Source organism: Engraulis encrasicolus, chromosome 20 (assembly GCF_034702125.1).
Source record: "Engraulis encrasicolus isolate BLACKSEA-1 chromosome 20, IST_EnEncr_1.0, whole genome shotgun sequence".
Lineage (NCBI taxonomy): Eukaryota > Metazoa > Chordata > Actinopteri > Clupeiformes > Engraulidae > Engraulis > Engraulis encrasicolus.
The window spans coordinates 26,651,052-26,663,551 of record NC_085876.1 but is presented as its reverse complement, the minus strand read 5'-3'; the positions used below and the strand labels follow the sequence as shown (position 1 = coordinate 26,663,551).

The 12,500-nt window shown below is 43.4% G+C and overlaps 1 protein-coding gene across 1 annotated transcript in view; it reads right to left on the bottom strand.

Annotated features, from left to right (window-relative positions):
* dgat1a (diacylglycerol O-acyltransferase 1a) overlaps positions 1-12,500 on the bottom strand; it is a 36,165-nt gene that overhangs the window by 6,284 nt on the left and 17,381 nt on the right. The window contains exons 8-14 of the mRNA XM_063185683.1: positions 9,955-10,029; positions 4,814-4,917; positions 4,276-4,314; positions 4,009-4,050; positions 3,604-3,648; positions 2,496-2,608; positions 352-417 (exon numbers count right to left, since the gene is read on the bottom strand). Coding sequence (XP_063041753.1) covers positions 352-417; positions 2,496-2,608; positions 3,604-3,648; positions 4,009-4,050; positions 4,276-4,314; positions 4,814-4,917; positions 9,955-10,029 — 484 coding nt within the window. The remainder of the gene's footprint in view (positions 1-351; positions 418-2,495; positions 2,609-3,603; positions 3,649-4,008; positions 4,051-4,275; positions 4,315-4,813; positions 4,918-9,954; positions 10,030-12,500) is intronic.

Below are 12,500 nucleotides of genomic sequence, written 5' to 3'. Positions count from 1 at the left end.
AGCCACAGTCAACGCCACAGCCTACTTTTTTGTCATTTATAGCATCAGGCTTGTACAAATAACTTCAATGCATGTTAATTCAATTAAACATGGCCAAGTTGGATAATCATCGTCGTGATTGATCTCTGCATTATCACCGCCACTGATCACAATCAATTGACTGCTCAGCCCTCCGTGTGAGGCGTCTCTGTCGCAACTAAGTTCGTCAGACAGCTGCCAACATGTGCTGTATGTGTAAATGCTATTAATACACACTAATGACAACAAACAGCCATTGATATCCAGCCTAATGAGTTTCCGCACGGCTGCGGCTGGAGTTCAAAAAGCGACTACTGTAGTGGATCTACTCACCGGAGGCACCACTTATGGACTGGAATGTTCCAATTAGACCAGAAATATGTGACAGATTCCGAGTTCCTGGGAAGAGGAAAAAAAGAACACAAGTCAATACACACACAGCAGACACAGAACAGACGCACGCACGCACACACACACACACACACACACACACACACACACACACACACACACACGAACACGCACAGTATATAAAAGTTTTATTCGCACAGGCGACCCCAACCCACGGCAATCCATGCCCCCAAAAGAGATGCTAGAAAATAAATAAAGAAATAAATAAAACGGTCCCTATGCATCCTATTCCACATTTCCCTGGTGATGTCAGCCATTTTTACGACTCTCTTATCAGCCCCTGTGCAGGCTGGCGACGCCTTTCGCTTCAGCCAGCCCTTGCTAAATGACTTCCTCTGGACACGTCTCTGTCAAAAAAAAGCCACCCCAGACAAGAGTTGAATTTAGCGCACAGTTAATCCTCCAAAGAGAGAGCTCTTCTTGAGAATAAAGACACAACATCGGATAGACAAGCTTCGTGGTGGACAAGGAGGGAAAAATCCCTCTTCTTTCCACTCTCTCTCTCTCTCTCTCTCTCTCTCTCTCTTTCACACACATGCACACACCCACCCACACCCACACCCACACCCACACCCACACACACACACACACACACACACACACACACACACACACACACACACACACACACACACACACACACACACACACACACACACGTCCGATGCCAAGCCAGTCTCGGAATATGTCTCTTTCGAGCTGAGAGAGGCCGAGGAGAAAAGTTTTGTGATGTGGCAGTGATGACAGTGCATTTTGGCCCCTTTCTGACTGCGACAAACGACAAACAAACTCTCAAACAAATGTCTCGCTACGACTCGCACCACTGATCTGTCAATCATCCGTGTTGCCAAGGCTCGGCCACCAAACCAGAGGAGGGCTGACGACAACAAAGACCTGACACATAGCGTTTGATCAGCACTGCTACACTCTCAAAATACACACACACACAGAGAGACATACAGGTAAGACCTGTAAACATCACGTTGTCATTACACGAGTATGAAAGCTTGTAGCATTGCGACACGCGTTGAAAGAGACCCACAGATAAAGAACCTGCTTCTGGCCCCTTATCAACACAGCACAACAAAAGCTTTTGTTTCTGTTGTGCTTTGCTCCTGTGGTCCTCCTATACACATGACTGTGTAGTACACTGCAAAAAAATTGCAGCCAATTAAACGTAAAAAAGTGAGTTGCCGTGCTGCCTTAAATTTTTAAGCGAACACAACTTGAGACTTCGATTTCTGAGATGCCAGAAATATAAGCCTCAAGTTGAGATAACTTACAAACTTAAAGCAGCAGGGCAACTTACTTTTTAACGTTTAACTGTCTTGCAATGTTTTACTGTTCAACATCAACATTTTTCTTTTAGGCAGGAATCTCAAAGTTAAAGTGCTTATAAGTATTACACACTTTATATGTAAAACAAACACAAATGATAATGTTGAGCAGTTGAATATTAGGGTTGAATATTAGGGTTGCAGCTTTGAATCCCACCCTGACTAATACACAGAAAAATACCAGTGGTACTATAACTCATGAAGAGTTGAAATGAACTCCATTTCAGACATCATTTGGTTCATCTAAAAAAAAAGTGTGAATTTTACTCTTAGGTCAGTTTAACATTTTGAATTTTAATTCTACTCAATATTTTGTAAATATCAACACTGGGATGTGAAACTACTGAACTCTAGTAGCAAACTGGAGCAGAGTGGGCAAGTAATTATCTCGCTGTTGGGTTGAAATTATGTTGGTCATCTGCAAAATATTACGCAGACTTTTGACTCCACTGATGGGGTCATTTGATTCTCTACAGTACTGTAAATACTCTATATGGAGTTATATATAAGTGTACTTTGGAATATCAACACCAGATTTATTTTACTGTTTAGGAACAGGCTCTATCCCTACACCTCCATCCATGAGGTGCCCGGGCCGTGAGCGAGGCACCTAACCCTATATTGCTCCCGGGACTGTAATCAATACCCTGTAATAACTGGGATTCACTACGATAAAAGTGTCAGCAAAGTGTAATATAATGTAATAATAGTCCCGTAGCAGTGACTTACCACCAGTCTCGGTAAAACTCGCGATCGCCAAACTGCATCAGCTCTGCCACAAAGTTCATGGAGGAGTGGAAAAACCAATAAAAAAAGATCAGCCAGATGAAATGATTAGGGACCTGTGAGGATAGAAGAGAGTGGAGGAGGAGAGGAGAGGAGAGGAGAGAAGGGGAGAGGAGAGGAGTGGAGGAGGAGAGGGGGGTGAGGAGAGGAGAGGAGAGAAGAGGAGAGGAGACAAAAGGAGATGAGGGTGAGGGAAGGAGTGGAGTGGAGAGAGGAGAGGAGAAAATGATGAGGAAAGGAGGGTGAGGAGAGGAGTTGAGTGGAGAGGAGATGAGAAAAGAGTTGAGTAGAGTGGGGGAGAGGAGAGGATGATGAGGAGAGGAGAGGAGTGGAGAGAGGAGATGAGAGGAGGGAAGAGGAGAGGAGAGGAAAGGAGAGGAGTGGAGAGAGGAGAGGAGAGGAGAGGAGAGGAGAGGAGAGGAGATGAGATGAGAGGAAAGGAGAGAAGTGGAGAGGAGCACAAAAACACAAATGTGTGAGTCAGGAGAGCGAGGCGAGGGGACTGGAGTGAAAGATCATCACATCAAACCACAATGGAATAAAACAACCACCTTGAACAAAATATAACTCGAACAGCTCAATCAGAATCAGACGGTCGTAATGAATACTCAAAACAGGTACATCAGCTACTTGACTACATTGCCAAAACCTGAACTTCCTAAATCAGGCATTGAGAACTCGGGTTGTACCGTACAGCAGGGGTTCCCAAACTTCTTTCTGCTGGCGAAAATATTCAAGACCCAACCTCCCACATCATATTCCAGACGCAAAATGTTTTTTTGTGTGTGTGTGGCTACACGTGTATACAGGTATGTAATTGTGCTAGCCTAGCCTGGCGAGCCAAACCCCTACAGCAAAATCAATTTGCGGTCGCTATGGGCGTCTAGATTTCTAGGCTATAATTGTGCAGGTTTAATGCAAGCATTCCCTTCACTCTGTGACCCCCCTGGCAGGACCTCCGCAACCCCTTTAGGGGTCATGACCCCCAGTTTGGAAACCACTGCTGTACAGTAGTGTGTGCGGCATTCGTGTCGCGCCATCCCATACTCACTGCGAGCTTCAGCAGTCGCTCCATCATCCTTGAGATTTCCATGTCCTGTGGGGTGAGAAGCCAGGACAAAGCAATCAATCAAAATGGCTGAGAAGATGGAACATTCATATCCCCATTTCAGAAAATGTCAAGCAATTAAACGGCTGCTCATCGATTCATCACTCCAGATCAATACCTGTTTCTTATCGTGTCGAATTAAATTGTCTAAAGTCACCACGATCACATCACAATTAATCAACAATTTCCACTTCCACGGACCAGTTGGTTAACAAGTGGATTGTGTTTTTCATAATACCATGACTGATGATGATAAGGACAACAAATGGATGAGTGGAATTAATGAATTGAAATGAACGACTGAAAACTACCTGATTGCACACACAACAAGGAATAAGGGGGACAGACCTGAAAAGGCTTCATGGAGTTTGTAATGGTGGGGACCATCCACTGCAATGGAAAACAGATGAGTTTACAGCAAATCAACATTACAATTTAGCATTAGTATGTCTTTCTATTAGTGAAGGTGACATTTTTACAACCACAGTTATACCAAATACTGTGCATGCTAAATAGGCTATATAATGTAAAGCATGTGCATATTGGAAATTATGTTTGGCAATACAGTATGTTTGTCAAACTCAACTGGAAAATAAGACAGATAGCATACAGTACCTGTTGTATCAGTCCCACCAGCAGTTGTATGAAGAAAAGCTGTCGAAAGAAACAAACAATAACATTCTCAACAGCGACCATATAACAAATTACATTGCATAATACACATTAATAACAGGGCCAAGGTGAATTGGAAGACACTTGATGTGTGTCTGTGTGTGTGTGTGTGTGTGTGTGTGTGTGTGTGTGTGTGTGTGTGTGTGTGTGTGTGTGTGTGTGTGTGTGTGTGTGTGTGTGTGTGTGTGTGTGTGTGCATGGCCACTGACAAAGCCTGGGACAAAGTCATCTGAAAGGGCCCCCTGCTAAATACAGACCAAATTTTGGGGCCCCTTTCTCCCTGGGCCCAGGATAACTGAGCCGTCTGTCCCCCTGTCAACTTCTGTGTGTGTGGTGTGTGTGTGTGTGTGTGTGTGTGTGTGTGTGTGTGTGTGTGTGTGTGTGTGTGTGTGTGTGTGTGTGTGTGTGTGTGTGTGTGTGTGTGTGTGTGTGTGTGTGTGTGTGGTGCGCTAGTAACTGCACGTCCAGGGTTCTCACTCACCATTTCAAACAGCCTTCTCATGAGGAACCTCAAACGTATCCGAGGCGACCGGGGAAAGTTGAGCTCGTAGCACAGTGTTGGTGCAAACACAAAGTAGTACAAATCTAGAAGAGGGGGGCAGAAAAGTGTTAATTTCAAGATCAGGCCATGCAGAACTAAGGCTTTGTGGAATCACTAGGTCTACACTGTGTGCAGAATTATTAGGCAAACATGTTTTTTGACCATATTGTCCATTTTATGCATATTTTCCGCCACCAACCTTTATGAACATGAAAACCTATTGGATTTAAGCATTCCAGATCATGCATATGTGTATAATAAGATGGGGTGTGATCAAAGGAGCCCAACACCCAATATCCGGTGTGCATAATTATTAGGCAACTTTGCTTTCTTCTGGCTAAATGGGCCACAAAATAGATCTAACAAACTCTGAAAAGGCCTTAAACAATTTAGAAATCTTCCAGAGGGATATGGCTCTCTTGAAATTGGCAAGACGTTGGTCACGTTAGCACAGAAGTATCAAATGCACCGTTACAAAGTCATCAGTCTCACATGAAATGTCACTGCCAAAAATTGAGAAGAATTTAAGGTGAAACTACAAGAAAATTATTACCCTGCAGTGCTATCATATTCCAGAATGCAAACTTACATCAGGTGTCCAGAAGAACAGGTTGTTGAGCACTCAGAGACATAGCAAAGGTAAGAAGGGATGACCCCAGACAACCATTTAACAAGTTAATTAAGTCAAGACTGGGTCAAGAAATACCCTAGGACAGAGTTTTCGAAGGTATTATGGACTGGTGAAAGTGACTATTGACAGACAGGGTGGATGAGCCCATAGCTGGATCTGTGAGGGAAAAGTTTGCAACTTTCAAGAAGACAATGGTATTTATGCAGTATTCTGCTGGCATTTGAGTAGAACTCAGGAACTCATCTGAGTGTGCACATTACCGATCTAGCCATGGGCTCATCGATCTGGTCCATTAACAGTCACTTTCACAAGTTCATAAAACCATTGACAAAATTGTCTAAAGACCTTTCTTGACACCGTCTTGGCTTACGTTTCTTGTTGAGTGGTCTTCAGGTTTCAACCTGTTTTACCTTGGTCATGTCTCTGAGTGCTGAATACAATGTTCTTCTGGACACTCGATGTAGGTTTCAGTTCTGGAATATAACAGCACTGCAGGGTAATAATTTTGTGGTAGTTTGACCTTCAATTCTTCTCAATCCGGCAGTTACTTCGTGAGCACAATGCATGTGAAACTGATGGCTTCGTAACGGTGCATTAGATGGATATGACCAATATCTGGGCAATTTCAAGACAGCCACATCCCTCTGGAAGACTTCAAAATTGTTTATAGACTTTTCAGAGTTTGTTAGATCTCTTTTGTGGCCTATTTTCCCAGAGGAAAACAAAGTTGCCTAATAATTATGCACACCTGATATAGGGTATTGGGCTCCTTCGATCACGCCATCTCTTAATATACAAATATGCATGATCTGGAATGCTTAAATCCAATAGGTGTTCATGTCCATAGAGGTTGGTGGCGGAAAATATGCATAAAATGGACAATATGGTCAAAAAACATGTTTGCCTAATAATTCTGCACACAGTGTATACTAGTCTTAATCCTTATGCTATTTATTTAGGAGTTTGTACATTGCACATTCGAAAGTAAGGAGATTTCGTGCTCGACGAACTATTGAAATGAAATTATATATGATACAATTTAAAGTTCATACATAAATGTGGATGTTATGACATATTCTAATAGCCAATACAGCATTTAATATTTAAAAGGTTTGACATTGAAATAGCTTCTGGGTAATGCAAGAAGTGTGAATGTCCATGCAAGCGACTGAGGAGATGGACATATTCTCCTTCTGGCTTAAATCAGAACTTCCTTATTCTATTTGTGCTTTTTGTACCTCACTTTTGCTAATGTTTTATTATTGCTAATTTGCTAATCTTTTGCTAATATTTTCAGTTATGAATTGTTCTAATAAGAAATGACTAATCTACCTCCTACATACAGAACCTGTTCCTCAATTCCTAGGAGTCAAATAGGCACTAAGGGAAGATGACTGGGTAAGATAAAGTACAGTGTGCCAGACAGTTCATGTCTACAGGTGTAAATTGGGTATCAGTTACAGATTTCTTGCACGTGTGTGATGTCAACATCAGACTGACATTTATGATGTTTGTGGCCTTGCAGGATAGCCAAGCTTACTGCATAAATCACGACCAGACGTTCGTAATCGAGCACAGGGAGCTCCAATCATTTTAAAATCCAGGAAACACTAGACCTTTGGGGAAACAAATGTTTCTCAATCCAGCACAGCTGAATTCTCTACGCAAAATTAACTGCAGTATAAGGATTTGCTAGAAATGAGGCAATGAATGCCGTCGAGAAAATGACAAGCAGACCATGCTATTTTAGGTACCATACTAAAAAGTAGATATCAGCATTTACCAGTAGTCACCTCGACATACGGTATGAGCTCTGAAGTCAAAGGCACACACACAGTCAGGCCCACCAACAGAGGGGGACAAAAGGGTATGTTATGCCGGGTCCAGGGAGACAGGGGTCCCAGAATTGGGTCCCCATTACATTATTGGGTAGGGGGCCCTTTCAGATGACTTTGTCCTGGGCCCAACAAAAGCTGTCAGCGGCCCTGCATACAGCACTGTATTGGGTTTGTCCTCTATTTAGCCAGTGATATAATGTAGTGGTTCTCAACCTTTTTACTTAACACACCTCCTTTCCTGTGCGCCGAAGACAAGCCGCGCACCCCCAACACAAACTTCCGTACGCGTATGTACGCGTACGTACGTACGTACGTATGCACAAAAAATGTTTTACGTGATCAATTACAATGATTCTTGCTTGAGACATTAATCAATACCTTAATGACTTAAAATGGGGACCATAACATGTTATAATATGGCCTTAATTTCACCTAACTATAATGTTTGCAAGCATAATTCTGGTCACAGCCTCAAAACAAACAAATTCTGCGCACTCCCTGGAATCTCTGGCGCACCCCCAGGGGGTGCCCGCACCCCAGGTTAAGAACCGCTGATATAATGCACATGTAGAGTTTCACTATCCACCCCCATCCCCATCCCCATCCCCGCAACCACCACCACCTGTGCTTTGCTGACTACCACTTTGACACTCAAGTGCTTCTGAAGTACTACGGATTTCTTAAGGTGTGCAATTCCATTTCTTATCAGCCGGATGGCATTTTAACACTATCTTCAACGGTGTGCTTCAGATCCTGAAGATACTGCCGTTCCTTCCCCTAACCGTTCCTGATAAGAATGCATCACCCTGAAATGAACTCACAGAATTATGATGTCCTTGTCACGGACCAAATAATGAAAAATGTGCAGTGTAATATAACACCGAAGACGGTGTAGCCTCATAATGTCACCAGAGGAACGGTAGGTGCTTGTCATTGAAAAGACTTAGTCACACTTTACTTGATGACGGCATCATACCAGTGCGTATGACATAACAGCGTCAAAATAGTGTCAAAACAGTGTCATGACACAAACATTATGTCAAAGTCATAAACATGTTATGGTCATGAAAAGTTTACACTTTTAGGGCAATCTTTACCATAACCGAATGTCTCATAGTCATAAAATGTTCATGCCATTGACATAATGTTTATGACACATGCATGACTGCATTACCACACTGTTATGACACTGTTATGTCATGTGCTCGATTACACAGAGTGTTTGGTCCTACATTACGGCTTTTAACGGTCATTGCCATCCTGGTAACAGCAAACAGCAAAAATAACAAGGGCCTTGTCTTAAAACATTAAAGGTACGTGTTGGACAGGATCTATGATAACAACCACCTCTGCAGTACAGTACTATAGATTAATGCAATAGCAGACCTTACACTGTAGATGTGTGCATACCTACAGCAGTGGTTCCCAAACGTTTTTCCCTGCGCACCCCCTTGTACATTTCAATGTGGTTCGTGCACCCCCCAAGCAAATTTATGGTGTGCTGATAGCCACGCAAGTATGGATTTACTGCGCATTCACTGCACATTATGCACTATATCGTTTTGGGGAATCCTTTTTTCCAATAGTCAAGGAGTTAAACTGCACTTCAGATGGACCCTTCCAGCATAAATTTCACCATAAAATTTAAAACAAATTAATATTCATTAATGCTAGATATAAAACACACATATCCACCATTGCTCTATTCAGCTCGCACACCCCCTAATGGCAGGCCGCGCACCCCCAGGGGTGCACACACCCCAGTTTGGGAAACCCTGACCTACAGTACAATAGCCCTTCTAGGGACGTGCATTGGAAATGAGCTTTTGGCTATAAATGCTATGATGCTTTCTGTTTGGTTGTTATGCAACCTACATGTTATATATCTGTCCCTATCAAATAAACTTAACTAAACTAATACATCAACCTTTACAGTGGCCCATTTCTCTGCCATACACGGCAGAATACAACATATACAACATATCTTCCACCAAGGGCTCCAAATCAGATTCCTTATATTGGTTATCCCTGACTTCCCCAAAGGGTCGGAAAACAAAGTTAATAGTAAGGAATGCACTGCCACCCCTCTCCCTCTCCCCCCAGCCAGAAAAGAGTGACACAAGTTTGTTTCTGGCACCGCTGGCGTGCCCCTCTCCCCCTTCATGGCCCACTGGCGACTGTGACTGAGGGCTTGGCGCACCACGAAAAGGAACTTGCTCTGCGTAAATCGCATGATGTAGTTTTCCATGACTTTCACAGTGCTGCGACTAGGGAAGCGTGCCCATTCTGACGCCGTGTGCCTGTGTGTGTGTGCCTGTGTGTGCCTGTGTGTGTGTGTGTGTGTGTGTGTGTGTGTGTGTGTGTGTGTGTGTGTGTGTGTGTGTGTGTGTGTGTGTGTGTAATAGCCCTATACTGCTGAGTATGCGTGCGTGCGTGCGTGCGTGCATGCATGTGTGTGTGTGTGCAATAGCCCTATACTGCTGAGTATGCGTGCATGCGTGCGTGCGTGCGTGCGTGCATGCGTGCGTGCGTGCGTGCGTGCGTGCGTGCGTGCGTGCATGCCTGTGTGCATGCGTGCGTGCTTGCGTGCGTGCGTGTGTGTTAATACTCACCTCGGTGGGTAAGATTGCCTGGGTATGTCACCTGGGCATGTGCCGTGGTCCCGTTGGCTTTGTGCACAGATGGACCTGATGGACACGGGGGATAAAATCTAAAATAAGATTTCAGAGATCATCCAGTCCTATCGATAAAGGCTTCAGGCCCAATCAAAGCTGCTGCACTCACAGAAAATCCCATACAAAAAAGTATGTTACCTACAACACTGAGAAGTATACAGTTTGAGTACATCAACCGTTGCATTCACAAAAACAACGCACACGAAAAGACACACCACTGAACCACATACAGTTACAGAACTCACAACCAGAACACAGACAAAAAGATGCAACACTGAACTGCACAGAGTTGAAGAGAGTCAATATTTTCACAACCATATCACTAACCTATACCATTTCGACTCACCGGTACTATACTAGTTACCTAATAGGGCGATATTGTAGCCAAACCGAGAAATCGTGACACATGAGTCACGATACTGTGTCATGATGCAGTATCACGATACGCCCTTTGCGAAGTTCTGTAACCCTTCAGTCCAGAAAACAACCACATGATATGATGTGATAGTGCTTCCAAGCTTCAAATCAATATAATTATTATGTTTTACAGAATTATATATATTGTATTGTTCTACTAAACGATCAGCAAAAAGACACATTTAAAAAAGCGTGGGGTGTATTGGCCCGTAGATCAAAAATCGTGATAGAACCAAAATGTGAACTGAGTGCATCGTTATAGCTCGTCTAGTTAAGCTACACAGAATTTCTTACTAAGCGAAGCCAATCTGGCCAACCTGGCCATTCACAGTCCTCCCTGGTCTGGAAAAATCTGAGTCCAATGAAAAACATACGAATACACATTGGAATTAGTATTTAATTGGTTGTGGCTGTGTCTGGTAGCCCACAGAGGCGGTTCATACAAGCCCACTCTTCCTACAACCGAGAGCTCTGTTTCTGATAACTGTATCAGAGAGAGTAGAGAGAGAGAGGTTCCATTGGCCCATTGTTTCCTGGTTCTATTATTGCATGGGGGAGGGGGGGGAATCCCCCTTTAAGCAGACCTAGGCAGACCTAAGGACTGTTCTATTCATTCTAGGAGCATTATGACATGCCCCTTTAGGCAGACCGGAAACTGGTCAAGTTAGGTGCCCATAGAAACCTATTATGTTGGCATATCTCTATACTTAAAGAATCTCTGACTGTATCTCTGAAAAGCCCTCTGATCATTATCTCTGCTAGATAAACGGCATCACTATGGCCACGCACTTATGATGTTGATGTTCTGACAAGGAAAGAGAATTTAGAAACACAACACGGCAAAACACCATACTATTTTTGGAGGAGGAAGCAAACGCACATCAGAGGTTTCGAGGTGCTCGTAGCGGGTACTTGTTCACTTCAGAGGGAAGATACCGCACACTCTTGTCCAATGCTGGATTTTTTTATTTAAACAAACAATGTTTCGACCAGTGTGACCTTTGTTAAGTATTTTAGAAGACTTGAGATAGGCCACACTGGCCGCAATGCTGTTTGTTTAAGTAAATTCAGCATTGGAAAAGAGTAAGCAAAAACACCAGACTAATCATGATGCATCATATGCAACAGCTAATCATGTCAATATATACATTTTTGTCATCAATAAATAGCACTTTGATATACATCACTTAGACATTGCACACAGGTCAGCTGCAAAGTATTTATTTTTAATCAACATTTAAGACACCTTTACTTGTAATGAGTCCTCCCACATACAGTATATGGAGTAGATGTGGAGTAATGTTTCTCAACAGGGGTGCTGCAGCCCCCCAGGGGGCCTTGGGAGCCCTAGGGGGGCGTAGAGAAGGATACAGCTGACTGGGGACGGGGCTTAGTTCCCATTGGGGGGCATTAGTCTATTCTATTTTTCAATACTAAGAGGGGGCATTGGCAGACTTACGATGAGGTCAGGGGGAGTTGGGAGGCTTATGATGAGGTCAAGGGGGCGTTTGTTTAAAAAAAAAATGTTGAGAACCACTAGTAGTTAGTAGGAGTAGATAAAGGAACCATCTCATTTTCTAATCTCCTGTCCTCACCTAGTGCTTGTGGCCTTGTGCTTCCCTGAGTCCCTGTCTCCCTGGAGAAAACAAAGTTTCCCTGCTGTCAGCCTACTGTAGGCACAACAAATTTGGGAGAGGATTTGCTGTTTTGCAGCATATTTAATTCAACTTCTATCATCAATGATGCCTCACGGCGTCATCACAAGGCCAGAACCACAAGGGAAGGACGGGAGATTAGATATTAGAAATGAACCTGAAGTAATATTTGGAGGGCCCAACCTGAGCTACCGTTTCCTGACAGTAGGTGGCAGCAGAGCACAGACTGCAATTCCAGCCACCACCACAGGACTCCATAACATGCAAAAATCAGGGGTGCATTTCTCGAAACCATAGTTGCTGACTACATTAGCTACTTTGTTATTTGCAATGCAATTTCCCGTTGGCAACTACCAAAGTTGCTAACTGCCTAACAACTATGCATTCGAGAAATGCACCCCAGCAGTGGAT